Raw genomic sequence first — 15,000 nt, forward strand, 5'->3', positions numbered from 1 at the left:
ATGCGTGTACGCGTGTGTGTGTGTGTGTGTATGTGTGTGTGTGTGTGTGTGTGTGTGTGTGTGTGTGTGTGTGTGTGTGTGTGTGTGTGTGTGTGTGTGTGTGTGTGTGTGTGTGTGTGCGCATGTGTGTGTGTGTGTGTGTGTGTGTGTGTGTGTGTGTGTGTGTGTGTGTGTGTGTGTGTGTGTGTGTGTGTGTGTGTGTGTGTGTGTGTGTATGTGTATGTGTATGTGTGTGTGTGTGTGTGTGTGTGTGTGTGTGTGTGTGTGTGTATGTGTGTGTGTGTGTGTGTGTGTGTGTGTGTGTGTGTGTGTGTGTGTGTGTGTGTGTGTGTGTGTGTGTGTGTGTGTGTGTGTGTGTATGTGTGTGTGTATGTGTGTGTGTATGTGTGTGTGTGTGTGTGTGTGTGTGTGTGTGTATGTGTGTGCGCGTGTGTGCGTGTCTCTGTGCGTGTCTCTGTGCGTGTGCGTGGGTGTGGGTGCGAGTGCGGGTGCGAGTGCGTGTGCAGGTGTGTCTGTGCCTATAAGCATGTGTATATGCGTGTGTATATGTGCATTTATAAGTATGAGTATAGGTGTATATAAGGATATATGTACTGTATACGAATGCTTATATGCGTGTGTCTATGTGTATGTGTGTGGCTATATGTGTGTGTATCTGGGTGAGTATCTGTGTGTCTGTGTGTATCTGTGTGTCTGTGTGTATCTGTGTGTCAGTGTGTATCTGTGTGTCTGTGTGTATCTGTGTGTCAGTGTGTATCTGTGTGCGTAAGTGTATACGTGCATGTGTGCGTGTACGTGTGTTCAGTTGTGTAAGCACATTATAATAATCTCAAGCCCTCTTATCCAATTGCAAATAAAGTCAAACCCTGAGTCACACGCGGTAGATGGAGGAGGAAGACCCAAAAGCAAACCAAGGAATAAAGCTTCCAAAAAGGCCCCTTAAACCCCCAAACACATCCCAAAGGTCAGCGCAGCGAAGGACTTTTCCGGGACAAACGAGGAGCCGTTTACCTTTCGGGGAGAAGAAGGACGTGAAGCCCATCACCTCCTTCAGGCGCTCCATCTCCGGCGTCAGCTCTTCTGCAATGTGAATTTTTTTTTTTTTTTTTTTAATAAGCTGAAAATTACGTGCGCACACACACACACACACACACACACATACACACACACACACACACATACACACACACACACACACACACACACACACATACACACACACACCACCACTACCACCACCAACAACAACAACAAATAAAAGTATGGACAAAATATCTCAAAATATCCTGCCATACCCACCCTCCCTCAAGGGCGACCTCTGCCGCGAGAACGAGCGCTGGCCCTCGTAGACGCGGCTCCACGGGTCGCGCTCGCGGGCGCCGTAGTCGTGCTCAGGCGGCGTGACGTCACTCCTGAGGCGGAGGCGGAAGTCGTCGCCGCCGCCGCGCACGCGCATTCGCCGGTCTCTCTCGCGCTCTGTCGACGTCGGGGGGAGCGAGCTGGGGGAGGGGGGGGGGCGATGGGTTGTTTCTCGTTTTACTTGTTTTTTCAGGTTTAAATATCTCATTGATACAATTGTCGACTTCCTGGATTTAACCATAAGAACATATCCAACAATAACTGCAGCTTAATTACTACTGTTCCAAATGGTGTTTCTATTATTATCATACTATTTCAATTAAAGCAAACGGGTCGCTGATGCGTAACACGCACGCACGCACGCACGCACACACACACACACACACACACACACACACACACACACACACACATACACATACACACACACAATAAATAATAATAAATGAATAAATAAATAAATAAGCAGCAACACCGTGTGACACATATCACACCGATTTGAGACAACCCCTTAGAAACAACACACGCACAGGAGTCAAACACTCGCAAATCCTTCGAGGACTCACCCAGACACCGGCGGCGTCTCCAGCAGCGAGAGGTACCAAGGGCGCCGCTGCTTGATGTGGAGATGGTCGAGTTTCGCGGCCAAGTCGTCTGTCGTCGCCGATCCCGCTTTACTCGGACTCCCTAGGAATCAGAATCAGAATCAGAATCAGAATCAAAATCAAATCACTCACTAGGGAAGGATGGAAGGAGGAGAGAATATTCAGTGTAAATCAGGTAAGACTGAAAGAAATACGGTTAAATTTACTTTTAATTTCGCTCAGTGTTTTGTATGCACTAGATGAGGTGATACGTAAATATATAATAGGCCTACTTAATATATGTTGTACATATAGTGGCACAATACAAATACACACACAAAAATACACGCACGCTCGCACGCACACGCACACACTTTTTCACGATGAAAATGAAAATACTACCAAAATTTCAAACAACTTCGTAATATCACCATACCAATCAAAACAACAGTAACGCAAAATCATAAAAGGCATACAGGCTCATAAGCAATTAAACATAAACACACTCCACAAAACAATAAACAAAAACTTGCCATTTTTCCCCACACTTTGCAACATCTTATCCGCGAGGTCAGAAGTCAGCATGGAGTGAGGCGGGGTCACGTGACCAGCCGGGTTATGAGGTACGCAATTCGAGTTTGACTTCGTATCGGCCTGGCTTGGTTTTCGCTCCTGCTTGACAAGGGCGTGGCTTGGCTTCGGATTCTCCATTCTGAAAGTCAGTTCCTTTGAATGTTGAGTCACGTGATGTTGATGGCAACTGTAATACTCACCATCAAAACTGCACCATAAAGAGCAACATCAAACGTAAAGCAACAACAAAGTAACAGTGATAATAACATGTAGTAGTGATAATAATAGAATAAAATAATAATAATGATAATGATAATGATAATAATAATAATAATAATAACAACAACAACAATAATAATAATGATAATAATAACAATAATTACAAATAATAATAATAATAATAATAATAATAATAATAATAATAATAATAATAATAATAATAATAATAACTGATAATGACAATAATAATAACTAATAATAATAATAATAATAATAATAATAATAATAATAATAATAATAATAATAATAATAATAATAATAAATAATAATAATAATAACAATAATGATACCAATAATAATAACTCATAATAACAACAATAACAACAACAATAACAATAATGATAATAGTAACAATAACCGTTAATATTACAGTAACCCTTGTGATAATAATTATGTTATTGATGCTACTAATGATGAAAATAATTTTTATTATAGCAAAGATGTTGATAATAAAGTTATTGTAATATAAACGAAAAGGTTACAACAAAAACAACAATGATAATGATAATGATAATGATGATGATAATGACAATAATAATAATATCGTTATTATCAGTAATGATAATATCTTTATTATCAATAAAAATACCAATATCAATAACAATAATAATGATGATAATAGTAATGATAACAATAATAATAATACATAACGACTACCAAATAAACACAAGTGAGAACATTACCGTTATATTATAAACCATTCCCCACGACATAGTGCATTAAAAGATTAATCTCGAAATGAACCACAGACACAAATATGAAAATCAACCTATTCAAGTGAAAAGATATTTCACACACACACACACACACACACACACACACACACACACACACACACACACACACACACACACACACACACACACACACACACACACACACACACACACACACCGTCTCATTCACTTTTTATATCACTAAATTTTCACAAATATACATCTAGAATGGGGCCTCGGTTTACGACGGTCTCGACTTACAACGTTTCGTGGACATGACGCTAGAAATCATATACAGTATTTACAGTTTGTCTTCCATGTGTTCCTTTAGCCCTAGTTGTTTTCATGTGTCATAGAAGTGTCTTGTTATGTTTTAGCTTCTGACTTTAATACATGTATACATATTGCATTAGCATATGTGAGTGTCTTCGGTGCTAATGTACGTACATGAACTGTATTTAGGTGTATTCCGACTTATGTCAAAATTTGGGTTACGACGCCATCTTAGGAACGGATCTCCGTCGGAAGTCAAGAACCCCCTCTAATTTAGTTATTTCCTCAACACAGGGGCGCCATTTTGGGGGGCTATGTTTGGCCCCCTCAAGGTCTAGTTTGCCTTCCCCTTCCAAAGCGCTACAATTATTTTATTTTTAAAAACTAAGTTATACCTATATAGGCCCGGTCGTAACTTAAAAAAATACCTCTAGAATATCTAGTTCTCCTATATTTTCCCCCACCCAACATGAGAAAAAATTGGAAATGACTAAAACGTAACATTTTAATTATATTTCAACTTCAACAATCATTTCAACAATTTATCAAGCTCTGACTTTCGAAATGCTAAAAAAAGTAAAGTAAATAATTCACGAATCATCTTGAATAAGCCTATATTGCAGAATATATATATATATATATATATATATATATATATATATATATATATATATATATATATATATATATATCAACTACAAGTGGTTTATTCTAGTCTATATTAAAAAAAAAAAATCTAGTACACGCAGCTTCTTGTTAAATCGATTCATGGCAAAATATAGACAATAATAATAAATATCTATAGGCCTATATACATACGCATACGAAAATAAGCTGATATATACATAAAACATTTGACAAATCAATAAGTTAAGACTTTTGGTGAGTTTCCTCGAGGTAAGACCGAGAAAAGTCCGATTAATATCAGATTGTTAAACTAAAGGATTACAATTATAGTTGCCTTTCACTATTTCCTGTTTCAACTTAATTAGAAATAAAATTCCATGTTTTCCCATCAACAGATAGTTGACAAACAAAACATCACGTAAAGATATATCACATCTACTTTGTGAATGACAATGATCATGAACTAATATGAAATACAATGAATCATTACGCTATCAACATTTTTCCTTCTACTTTTGCAAAAAAAAACATTGTCCTCTAACAAGTACTTTCTTAACTTACCATAAACACCTCCGGAATACCTGAGAGGAAAATAGATATGCTATTAAAAAGGACACGCTCATTACAGCAGTAACTGACAGAGGAAAATCAAATTTGTCATCACCCTCTTCTTACGCGTTCCAACTGACTGTCGACGCGTTTCTCTCACTTCTTACCATTCGTTTTATATCGACGCTTTGCTATATTTTGTATACATAGAATGATTATATGAAGCTGTAAATAAACTTTGTGTTTGTGTTTTGATATGTATGGTTTATACATGCTATGTTCATATACGTATGTTGCGTGTATACGTTTAACTCGTACACACACACACACACACACACACACACACACACACACACACACACACACACACACACACACACACACACACACACACACACACACACACACACACACACACACACACACACACACACACACACACACACACACACACACACACACACACATACACACACACACACACACACACACACACACACACACACACACACACACACATATATATATATATATATATATATATATATATATATATATATATATATATATATATATATATATATATATACGTATATGTGTTCATATAGACAGATAAACAGAAAACAGAGAGAACGAGGGTAGAGTGCCACATGGACGGCCTATAAAAGTTATACTTAATTGTTTACCCTAATAAGCATTGTCCCATCTTGCAGACTGTAGTAGGATGTTACTGCGTTAACAAATAACTACTTGTTAATTTAGCGAATGCAATCATGCGTAAGTTGTTTGTTTTACTCCTTGGAATCACTTATCGGCGGCTTAGTAAGCGGAATCCGTAGCACAAATTCCAGGACTAAAAATTACCAAAATAAAAGGTATGTGATATCCAAAATAGATTCGAAACACATGACACCCCTCAGAATTAAATGCGAATGAAGACAAAGTCATTTCCATGGATTCGGACGTATTGTTTATAAACAGAGAGGCGGCCGAAGAAGTTAACAAGTAATTATTTTAACACAAAGTCCATCATGGCAGATAGTGAAGAGGAAATCGACTATATGTCAGAGGATTTTCTGGCGCAGTGGTATGTTGCTTATGATTAGGTGTAATATGGTAGTTGTAACACCTAATGTTATGTTATTATTACAGATATATGAAGGTTTTTCATAATGTTTGGTCATGTGGATTATTTCTGAAAATTAAAAGAAATTTAATTGAGGTTATTGCATCGGAATTAGAAGAGGTATGAAGAAATATAAACAACAGCTTTATACAGGATAAAGAAGATTAAGATAATTACGTGCAACAGGACAGCATCAAGAAATCCCATAACACACCTTGAGCTCCAGCAAAGGCTATCTGTCCTCCATCACATATATTCTGATGAAATGGTCTTTGGAATTGTATAGAATGATTACGTTGATACAAACTAAGATACTTTTCGTCTATGGGATAAGGTGCGCAAATCAAAAATAAAAGAGATACATGACAGACAAGAGAGATCAACCCATCTTTGCAAGCCTTATTTACAACATGAATGTTTAATTTACTACTGCTTAACTCATTCCTGTGGTCTTTCAAGTAGCTCATGTATTACTATATGCTTGTGAAGACAATAATTTTGTAGATTTCCACACCTGATTTTCCTAATTTATGTATTTTATGCCTTCTTTTACTTTTAGTCAACTTTATTTATCTGTTTTGATAGTTTTACGCTATTCCTTACAAAAACTTGATGTGCATTTGTGCTATCTTTTAAGACTAGCAACTGCCATTCCTTGACAAAAAGTTGGTGAGGAATGTTTCGTTTTCAGCGTTGCATCGATTCTAGGTCCTTTGTAAAACCCTATAGTGGCTTGGCAGAAGAAATAGACCTTAGCAACTATCACAGTTTGATATGTGACCCTGGAAATTGCCCTAAATTGCTGTAAAAAGTGCTTAGAAACCAAGCCATCCAGAAAAAAGTCTGAAGCAAAGGAAAGTTTGGTGTCTTGAGATATACAGGTGTTTGGTTTATTCTTTGAGGTATGTATGCAGCTCTATCTTGCTGTACAGGAATATTTCCTGGGGGGTGTTGGGGGAAAAATTGGGTAGAGTGAATTCCTGAAGAATTTACCAAAAGGTGGGTTGGATTCCTGTATTTTTTTTTATTTAAGTTAGTCCCTCAATCTGTAGACTTTCAAAGGTGGCGGACATGTCCATATAGTTTTATTAGTTAATTTGAAGCGTTTTTCTTGTGCTGGTTTTATGCTTTTTTTCTCTCTCTCTATTCTTATGTCAGCTTGATTTACCCTATAATTTCTCTGATATACATCCAGAGTGCCAGCTGTGATTGCTACAGAAATGGTCATCAGATTCGTTCTCGACACATGAATAAGTCTGTTGATATAAATATTGTCTGGGAAGTGCTGCTTGTAATTAACGGTAAAATAACCAAAATTGTTTTACGGAAAGCCCCAAAACCCCTACATTCTTGGCCCCAATAGCAGGGGAGGGCATGAAAGCTACCAAGGAAATTGTGGATTGAAATGTAAATATACACAGAATCAGTCACAAATTTGTCTAATGTAGGGAGCACTAACAGTCTCTCCCTGCAACCCCCCCATGGGGGAGTGCCACTCACTAACCCTCTGCCCAGGAAAACAAAAAATCCTCCATGTATTCATAGCAGGAGAGAGCATTGGACAGACTTGTCAATACTGCTCCCACATGGCGGTCATACACTTTCTCCTTACGTGAATGCATGGAGGGTTCTTTGATTTCCTGGGTGAGGGTTTTTTAATGCATTAAACATATATTATATTATTTATATTATACCCAGATTTTCCATCACATCTTTCATGCCCTCACTTTAGGGGCCAAGAATGTGGGGGTTGGCAGGGCTTCCACACAATAAAACCTATATATTTGCATTGTAGACAGTGAGAGGAATCTAACAGTACCAAAATTGTTGGTATCTAATATGGAGACGTATTACAAAAATTAACCATACTAATTGCTGCCCGGTACCACCAGGTACTGCCTGGTGCTAAGAAATTCACTACCCAGTATCTATAAATGCATGATTTGTCTTTTTTCTTTCACATAAATTTCATGTTTTCATGATAATCCGTCCTTATATGTATTTTCAGGTCATTTCATGGTCGATTAGATGACATTTTAACCTGCCAGTTTATGGCTATACTGCATCAGGTATCCGGTCACCATGTTTTGTTTGCGGCACTGGAACTTGATAATGTGAAAGGAATTTAGAGCCTTAGCTATAAACGCATTATTTTCCAGTTTTTGTCTTTTATGTTCTTATGTAATCATGTTATTCTTATAGTTCAGATCAGCTTTGAAAGAGTGATGGGAAAGTCTCATAACTAACATATGATAATAGATTATCTTGATAACATGAAATTTTAAAGAAAAAAAAGATAGATAATGCATTTATTGCTATCAGGCAGTAGATTCATTAACACCGGACAGTCCCAGGAGTTACCACACAGTAATTAATATGACTCTTTGGACTTTATTTGATGTTAAGTCATAACAGAGTTTACAATTTTCATCCTGTTAAGATATTTATTGTGTAGGATTAATGACTATTGCATGAACATAAAGAGTGGAAGCAATGTTTAGATGCTAAGATTTTGATATAAGTGCTTGCATTAACTATGAGACTGCAGATTTCATTTTGTACATGTGTTTTATGCGTTCATTATGTCAGTTTTTTTTTCTTTCTTTCTTTCTTTCTTTCTTTTCTTTTTTTCCTTTTTCTTGAAGACCTTTATGTAAATCAGTACTGACTTATGATTTTTTATGTAATATACCTTCATCAATAGTTAAATGAAATATTGAATCAGTAGTGAAATATTTTGCATTGTAAAATTTTCCTTTCTTTCAGGTTCATATCATTTTCTCTATTTTCCAGTATAAAATTAATTATAGATATAGGTTATTTTTCAGTATACCTTCATATAACCATTTGTGACGATTTTGATATCAATGGATTCCTTTCACTGTCTACAGTTCAATTATATTGAAATTATGCTGTTGAAACATCCCATTAGCGACAATCTTGGCCCTGCTAGCAAGAGAGGGTATGAAAGGTACTAGGAAATTGCAGGGTAAAATATGAATGATATACACAATAACACTATACAGTGAACCCTCGCTATAACGCGGTTCACCTTTCGCGTTCTCGCAGCTTCACGGATTTGCATTGTGCATTGTGTTCTGCATTCTGACTGGCTAAACAGTCTCTCCGCTTCTTCTCTATCTGTGTCAATAACGTTATGGTTTAATATGTACATGTACGTAAAACAGCCTGCCAAATTTAAGTTTGCAAATTTTTCTAAAACCCATGAAGCCTTCAGTTCATATTGATGATTAAAATTATTATTTTTCAGTACAGTAGTTATTTGTAAAAAACAATTATACAGTACTTTTATTTGTTAAACAAATGCTTGGGCCTGTAAAAAGGTTTTGTTCTTTGGTTTCAATGTATTGCAGTGTATTTCACTGTATAATAATTGTTAAAAAAATAAAGGTTACTACTTCACGGATTTCGCCTATCACGGGTTCTTTTTGGAACGTAACCCCCGCGAAAAACAAGGGTTCACTGTATTGTCTAATGTAGCGTTCACGGCCCCCTACAACCCTTGAAAGGAAGACAAAAAATCCCTCCATGTTCATTGGAGGGTAGAGTGTATGACTGACATGCAGGAGTGCCCCATTCTCTATTCTGCTGTGAATTAGTAGAAGATTCTTTGTTTTCCTGGGCAGGGGGAAGGGGCAGTAGCTCTCCAAGGATGGGGCTCGCAGGGGACACAGCCCTCTGCATTCAGCAATTAAATGAGGTATTATGAATTTTATGTTATTATATTATTGTTAGGTTATCCCACAGTTTCCCTAGTACATTCCATGCCCTCCCTGCTATTGGGGCCAAGAGTGTGGTGGTTTGGATGGGTTCCACAGCTTAATTTCTATGTATATGTGTACAAGAGGGGGAGAGGAATCCATTGATATCAAAATTGTGGAGATCAGTTATGGGAAGATATTGTGAAAATTACCTAAAGATACAGTTAGCCTTAGAGTCTAATCTAATCTGGTCTAGCATAGCACTTGTCAAACCATAATACATCTAGTTTTATCTGGTTTAGCCAAGCAAACACCTCTTAATGGGTAATTGACATATCTTGTTTAAGCGGAAAAGTAGACCATAATACCAATTTATTGATCATACATTAAGGTTTAACAACCCATTTTTTCCCCTATTTCCTTAGCTTGCAAAAAAGCTCTCACTGAAAAAGAATCAGGGTACAACAAATATAATTTAACCTTTATCAATATCTTTCATTTTACTTGTTTTTTCTTGTTCATATTTTCACAGATCATAATTTTCCTCTCTCTTTTTTTTATTTATCTTATACCTTTTTTTTCTAGTGTAGGTAATAATGATGTACGTCCTGGCTTGCTGTTTTCACACTCATCAAAGAGGAGTGCTCAAATTGAGAAACAAAGAAAGAATAAGAATGAATCAAATCGTGAACGATTCAAACCTGTGAAACAAGTCCAGCAAGAACGGTTGCAAGAAGGGCTTAATACAGCGTTGGACTCCTCAAACAAAGGGTTTGCAATGCTTCAAAAAATGGGATATAAGCCTGGATCTAGTCTTGGAAAGCAAGGTATGTATTTTCCTTCTAAACTGAAGAATAAGACATATCTTGTAAATCATATTGATTTGAGACTGAAATATGGCTATTTGTTCATGTTAGGTTTGCAGGATATACCCTAAATTGAAATGAATCATTTTACATGAAATAGTATTAGAAAGGCAACATATTCTGGGAGATTCATACATGTATATAAGATATAATGTGCAATCATAATTCACAGAAAGTGCTAATTCCTAGCCATTTGGGTATAATTACTATGATCTATAGACTTTTCTTTTTTATTTTATGTGGCACTCATCTTTGTGCCTAAAATGTGCTTGATATTAAACCCTATTTCATTCATGTACCAATAAAGAAAAGGTAGCTTAAACAGCTATTAAGTTGAGAGAAATTTTCAGAATCACAAATACAAGATGTCACCAGGTCAAGGGAAGTCATATTTTCAACATTTTTAAATTTCAAGCTTTTTGAGTAAGGATATTTTACTTTTTAAGGCCAGGGAAAACTCGAACCAGTTGCTGTGGAGCTGAAGGCAGACAGAGTTGGGCTGGGATGGCAGGAGATGATTTCTGAACACAGAAAGAAGCAACAGGAGATAAAAAGACAAAAGCAAGAAAAACATAAGAAAGAAATAGACCCAGAGCAGTTCAGGTTAGTTATGAGATGTAAACTTATTATAGTGTATGAATTTCATTTATCGTAAGATTTAATGCCTTTATTCCTCAAAAAGCTTACAGCACTAATTATATTATATTGCATTCTTTTTCATGGAATTTTGCATTTTCCCCCAGAATAATAGAAGCCACTTTGCTTTATGGATCCAACAGGAAGTTTGTGGTTTTGCAAAAAATATATGATTTTTAATCTTTACAATTCAAGATCCTCAGAAAAAGGATCACAGGATTTACAGTGGATCTGGAGGCAGTTGCTGTTTGAGCATCTTACAAGAAGGAAACACAACTGAGAATTTTTTCATTCTAAGCATCCCTGGACAAGTAGCCCAAAAGCCATCCATGGCTGAACTGTCAAAATGGGCACTGATAGGTTCAGACCACAGGACAGTCTGGCTTCCTGATATAGCACCAGCAGGAAAATTACCTTATCAAACTGTTTAATGAAACTTTTATAGTTTTTCAGGGTACTCCCCAGAAGACTCTCCACAGAGCTGCTACCTTTGAAACGACTTCTAGTTGGGCTCACCATAGGCTTCATAATGCACACCATCACTTTTCTAGACTTATTAACTTTCAGAATTTCTTCTGGAAGCACTAAAGCTGCAGATTGTCAGATGCAGATGGTTTCAGGGCAATACTGATAAGTCAAGGTATCATCACATCTAACGGAAGTGCAGATCCCTCTGAGCCCCTTCATTGAACTAGTATTTCAATGAAGTCCATTTCTGCTCCAGAATGAGGGCGCAGGAGATCCAGTGTTTCAGTATCTTAATGATGATCCCTTTTCCTGTTTCTTAATCTCAGAAACATATCTGGAATCCTTTTGCATGAGCGTCTGGACTAGTGTTCTCTAGAGGGACAATTGTTCTTGAGTGCCCTTCCATCTGTTTGTCCACAAGAATTCCACAAGTTTTAGTGACAGATCTTTGTACAGAAGGGTCATCAGTCTCCAAAAGCCAGTTAAACTTATTCAAGTGATTACTGCTGATTTGGGTCATACAAACAGTTCAGAAATTCTGCCAGGTGCATTACCGTTGTCCTGGAACAAGTGTTTCACCCAGTCTGAATATGATTGAATGAGCACAAATTTTGTCAGCAGTGCAGGTAGAATTAACCCTCATGTTAAAAGAAGTTAGATAAAATATTGAAATTATAGAAAGGAAATTGCCATTATGAGAGTACTGCATTAGACATTATGATGAATTGTCATCTCCAGCAAATATCAGGGATTTTGTTAGTAATGTAGTTATGTAACAATTTTATTTCTCACGGATTTTTTATACATATTTGATTCCTGCTGCTATTTTAGATGTTTCCATTTTACATTTATTTTATTTTCAGAGCTAGGATGCGCAGTCAGCAGCAAGAAAAGTTGATCAATTCTGATTTGATGAAGAGTCAGCGAATCTGCCATCAGATGGACTCGAAAGCTGTAAGGCTTTCTATTTATTTTTGTGTAAACAATATTTATAAGGTTACAAGACAAGTAAATAAAAAAAAATTAAAGATCTTTTTATAAAGTTTTTTTTGGGGGGTAGAGATTTATACAGCTGTGAACTAATTTTTTAAAGTTTTAATTTACTTCTTTCCATATTTCTTTATTTCAGGAATTAACTGAACCTGTGGAACCATGGTTCTGGCCAAAATATGTGTTGAAGAAGGAAGGTGAGGAAGATCAAGGAGAAGAGGAAGAGGAGGAAGAGGAACTAGAATTTGAGGTTATATAAGTGTTTTCTCTTTTCATCTCATGCTCCTCCTTTTTATTATTAATATTTTTATTGTGTGTGTGTGTGTGTGTGTGTATATATATATATATATATATATATATATATATATATATATATATATATATATATATATATATATATATATATATATATATATATATATATATATATATATACATAAACTGGGTACCTTGCGGTTCCAGGCTAAACTGAGGGGGATCTCGGAGCAGCAGGAGGCCCAGAGGTTCAGGGTCATGGCCCACCGGCGTGTGGACACGCCCTGGCCCTGTACCAACTCCTGCCCCCTAGCCCCCTAGGGTTAATGGGAGGCTCAGGGGAGGTGGGCCTTGCCAGTCCTCCTCCCCCCAGATATAACCAATCGGCAGTATTCCAAATAAACTGAAAGGCTGGGAGGAGGGGAAAAGTCCCTCCCACCCAGCAAGTGAGGTGGACTGTGAGCCCTGCTGGGAGGGCGACTGCTTGAGCGCAGGCTGGGAACGGGAACTACTCGTCTCACCTGCGCTCTGGTGGCCGCCAGCCCAGAATGAAGCTTGTGGGGGAAAGCCCTCGGGAACCCCACAGGTGGATGATGGGGCATGCAGCCCGCCACCCTCTTTTATATGGGGCAGCGTCGGTGGGGGTGGCAGAGGTGGCATCCACCCGGAGCGACTGCCAGAGGCTGAACCTCAGGCGGGAAGTCAGGGTGTAAGGATGATCGGTTGCCTCTACTGTGGAGGGAACTGGGGAGGCTGAGAGTTGAGGTGGCTGCTCTCTCGGAGGTGAGGAGGCCTGGCAGCGGCATGACCTGTGTAGGTGGCTACACCTATCACTGGTCGGGCCGCAGTGACGGCCACCAACTCCAGGGAGTAGCCATTGCCATCTCCAGCAGACTCCAGCCCTCGGTAGTAGAGGTTACTCCTGTTGATGAGCATATAATGGTATTGAGATTGAAGCTATCTTTTGGCTTCATGTCTCTTATTGCTGTGTACGCTACCAATGTTTGTAAACTTGACGTGAAAGAGATGTTCTATGCCAAACTTACATCTGTGGTAGACAGATGTCCCCGGCGAGATATTCGCATTGTTCTGGGTGACTTCAGTGCGGTATCTGGCTGTGATCGAGCTGGCTACGAGATGTCTGTCGGTCCCCATGGTTCAGGAGCTGATGCTGGTAGTGAGAATAGCCTCCTTTTCCGGGACTTTGCTAGGTCCCAGAAATTGAGGATTTCTGGCTCCTGGTACCAGTGCCCAGACCCACATCGCTGGACATGGTACAGTGATGCGGGTAATGCAGCCAAGGAGATCGACGACATACTCGTTAGCACTCATTGGAGGATCCTTCAGAATTGCAAGGTGTACAGGAGTGCTGAGTTCTGTGGTACTGACCATAGATTGGTTGTGGCTACCCTCCGGGTCCACTTCAAAACTCCCTAGTGGTCAAATGATCACTCTAGGGTGTTTCATTTGTACAGGCTGAGGGAGGGGGAGTGTGCCCGCAGGTTTGCTGAGGCAATCTCTGATCGTTTCGCAATGCTTGACAGTCTGACAGACCCTGTTCGTCTGTGGGATACCTTTAAGCATGAAACGCTTGATGCAGCTCAAGATACGATTGGTGTACGCCCGAGAGCAGTACAGAATTCCATCTCGCAGGAGACACTGGAAGCCACAGATGCATGTCGTGCGGCTTGTCTGACAGGGGATCGGGAATTGCACCGTTCTCATGTGTGCAGAACTTGGTCCCTGGGACAAGGAACAGTTTATTAGGAGTCTTGCAGAGGAGGTAGAAGGCCATTTCTTAGTAAATGACCTTTGTCCTGCATACCAAGCCCTGAGAAAGCACCTCTTCTCAGGTGACAGCAGTTCGCTCAGTAAGTGGTCAGATCGTTTCAGATTCTGTTGCGGTGCAGGAACGTTAGGCTGAGTATTTTGAGCAGCTGTACCAGGTTAACCCACCAACAGTTAACTTGGATGGGG

General features: G+C 38.5%; 2 protein-coding genes across 5 annotated transcripts in view; one reads left to right on the top strand and one right to left on the bottom strand.

The window, feature by feature from the left end:
• Window positions 1–1,011: 1,011 nt before the first annotated feature.
• Window positions 1,012–5,209, bottom strand: LOC113814452 (uncharacterized; the record flags this gene model as incomplete). Its single annotated transcript, XM_070135256.1, is given in 5 exon segments — window positions 1,012–1,080; window positions 1,300–1,499; window positions 1,926–2,046; window positions 2,477–2,724; window positions 4,973–5,209. Coding segments are annotated over 5 exon segments (700 nt in total), but the record flags the coding sequence as incomplete, so codon positions are not given.
• A 443-nt stretch (window positions 5,210–5,652) lies between these two features.
• LOC113809800 (G patch domain-containing protein 11) overlaps window positions 5,653–15,000 on the top strand; it is an 11,719-nt gene continuing 2,371 nt past the window's right edge. Inside the window, exons 1-6 of one of the 4 annotated variants that reach the window (XM_070135255.1) lie at window positions 5,919–6,047; window positions 9,734–9,807; window positions 10,394–10,635; window positions 11,121–11,277; window positions 12,642–12,732; window positions 12,908–13,018. In XM_070135255.1, the coding sequence (XP_069991356.1) occupies window positions 9,803–9,807; window positions 10,394–10,635; window positions 11,121–11,277; window positions 12,642–12,732; window positions 12,908–13,018 (606 nt within the window). In that variant the 5' untranslated portion in view covers window positions 5,919–6,047; window positions 9,734–9,802. Of the gene's footprint in view, window positions 5,836–5,886; window positions 6,048–9,733; window positions 9,808–10,393; window positions 10,636–11,120; window positions 11,278–12,641; window positions 12,733–12,907; window positions 13,019–14,460 lie in introns of those variants that run through there. The other 3 variants (XM_027361475.2, XM_027361476.2, XR_011399348.1) reach the window with 3 other exon arrangements.

Source organism: Penaeus vannamei, chromosome 20 (genome assembly GCF_042767895.1).
Source record: "Penaeus vannamei isolate JL-2024 chromosome 20, ASM4276789v1, whole genome shotgun sequence".
In the NCBI taxonomy this organism is placed as follows: domain Eukaryota; kingdom Metazoa; phylum Arthropoda; class Malacostraca; order Decapoda; family Penaeidae; genus Penaeus; species Penaeus vannamei.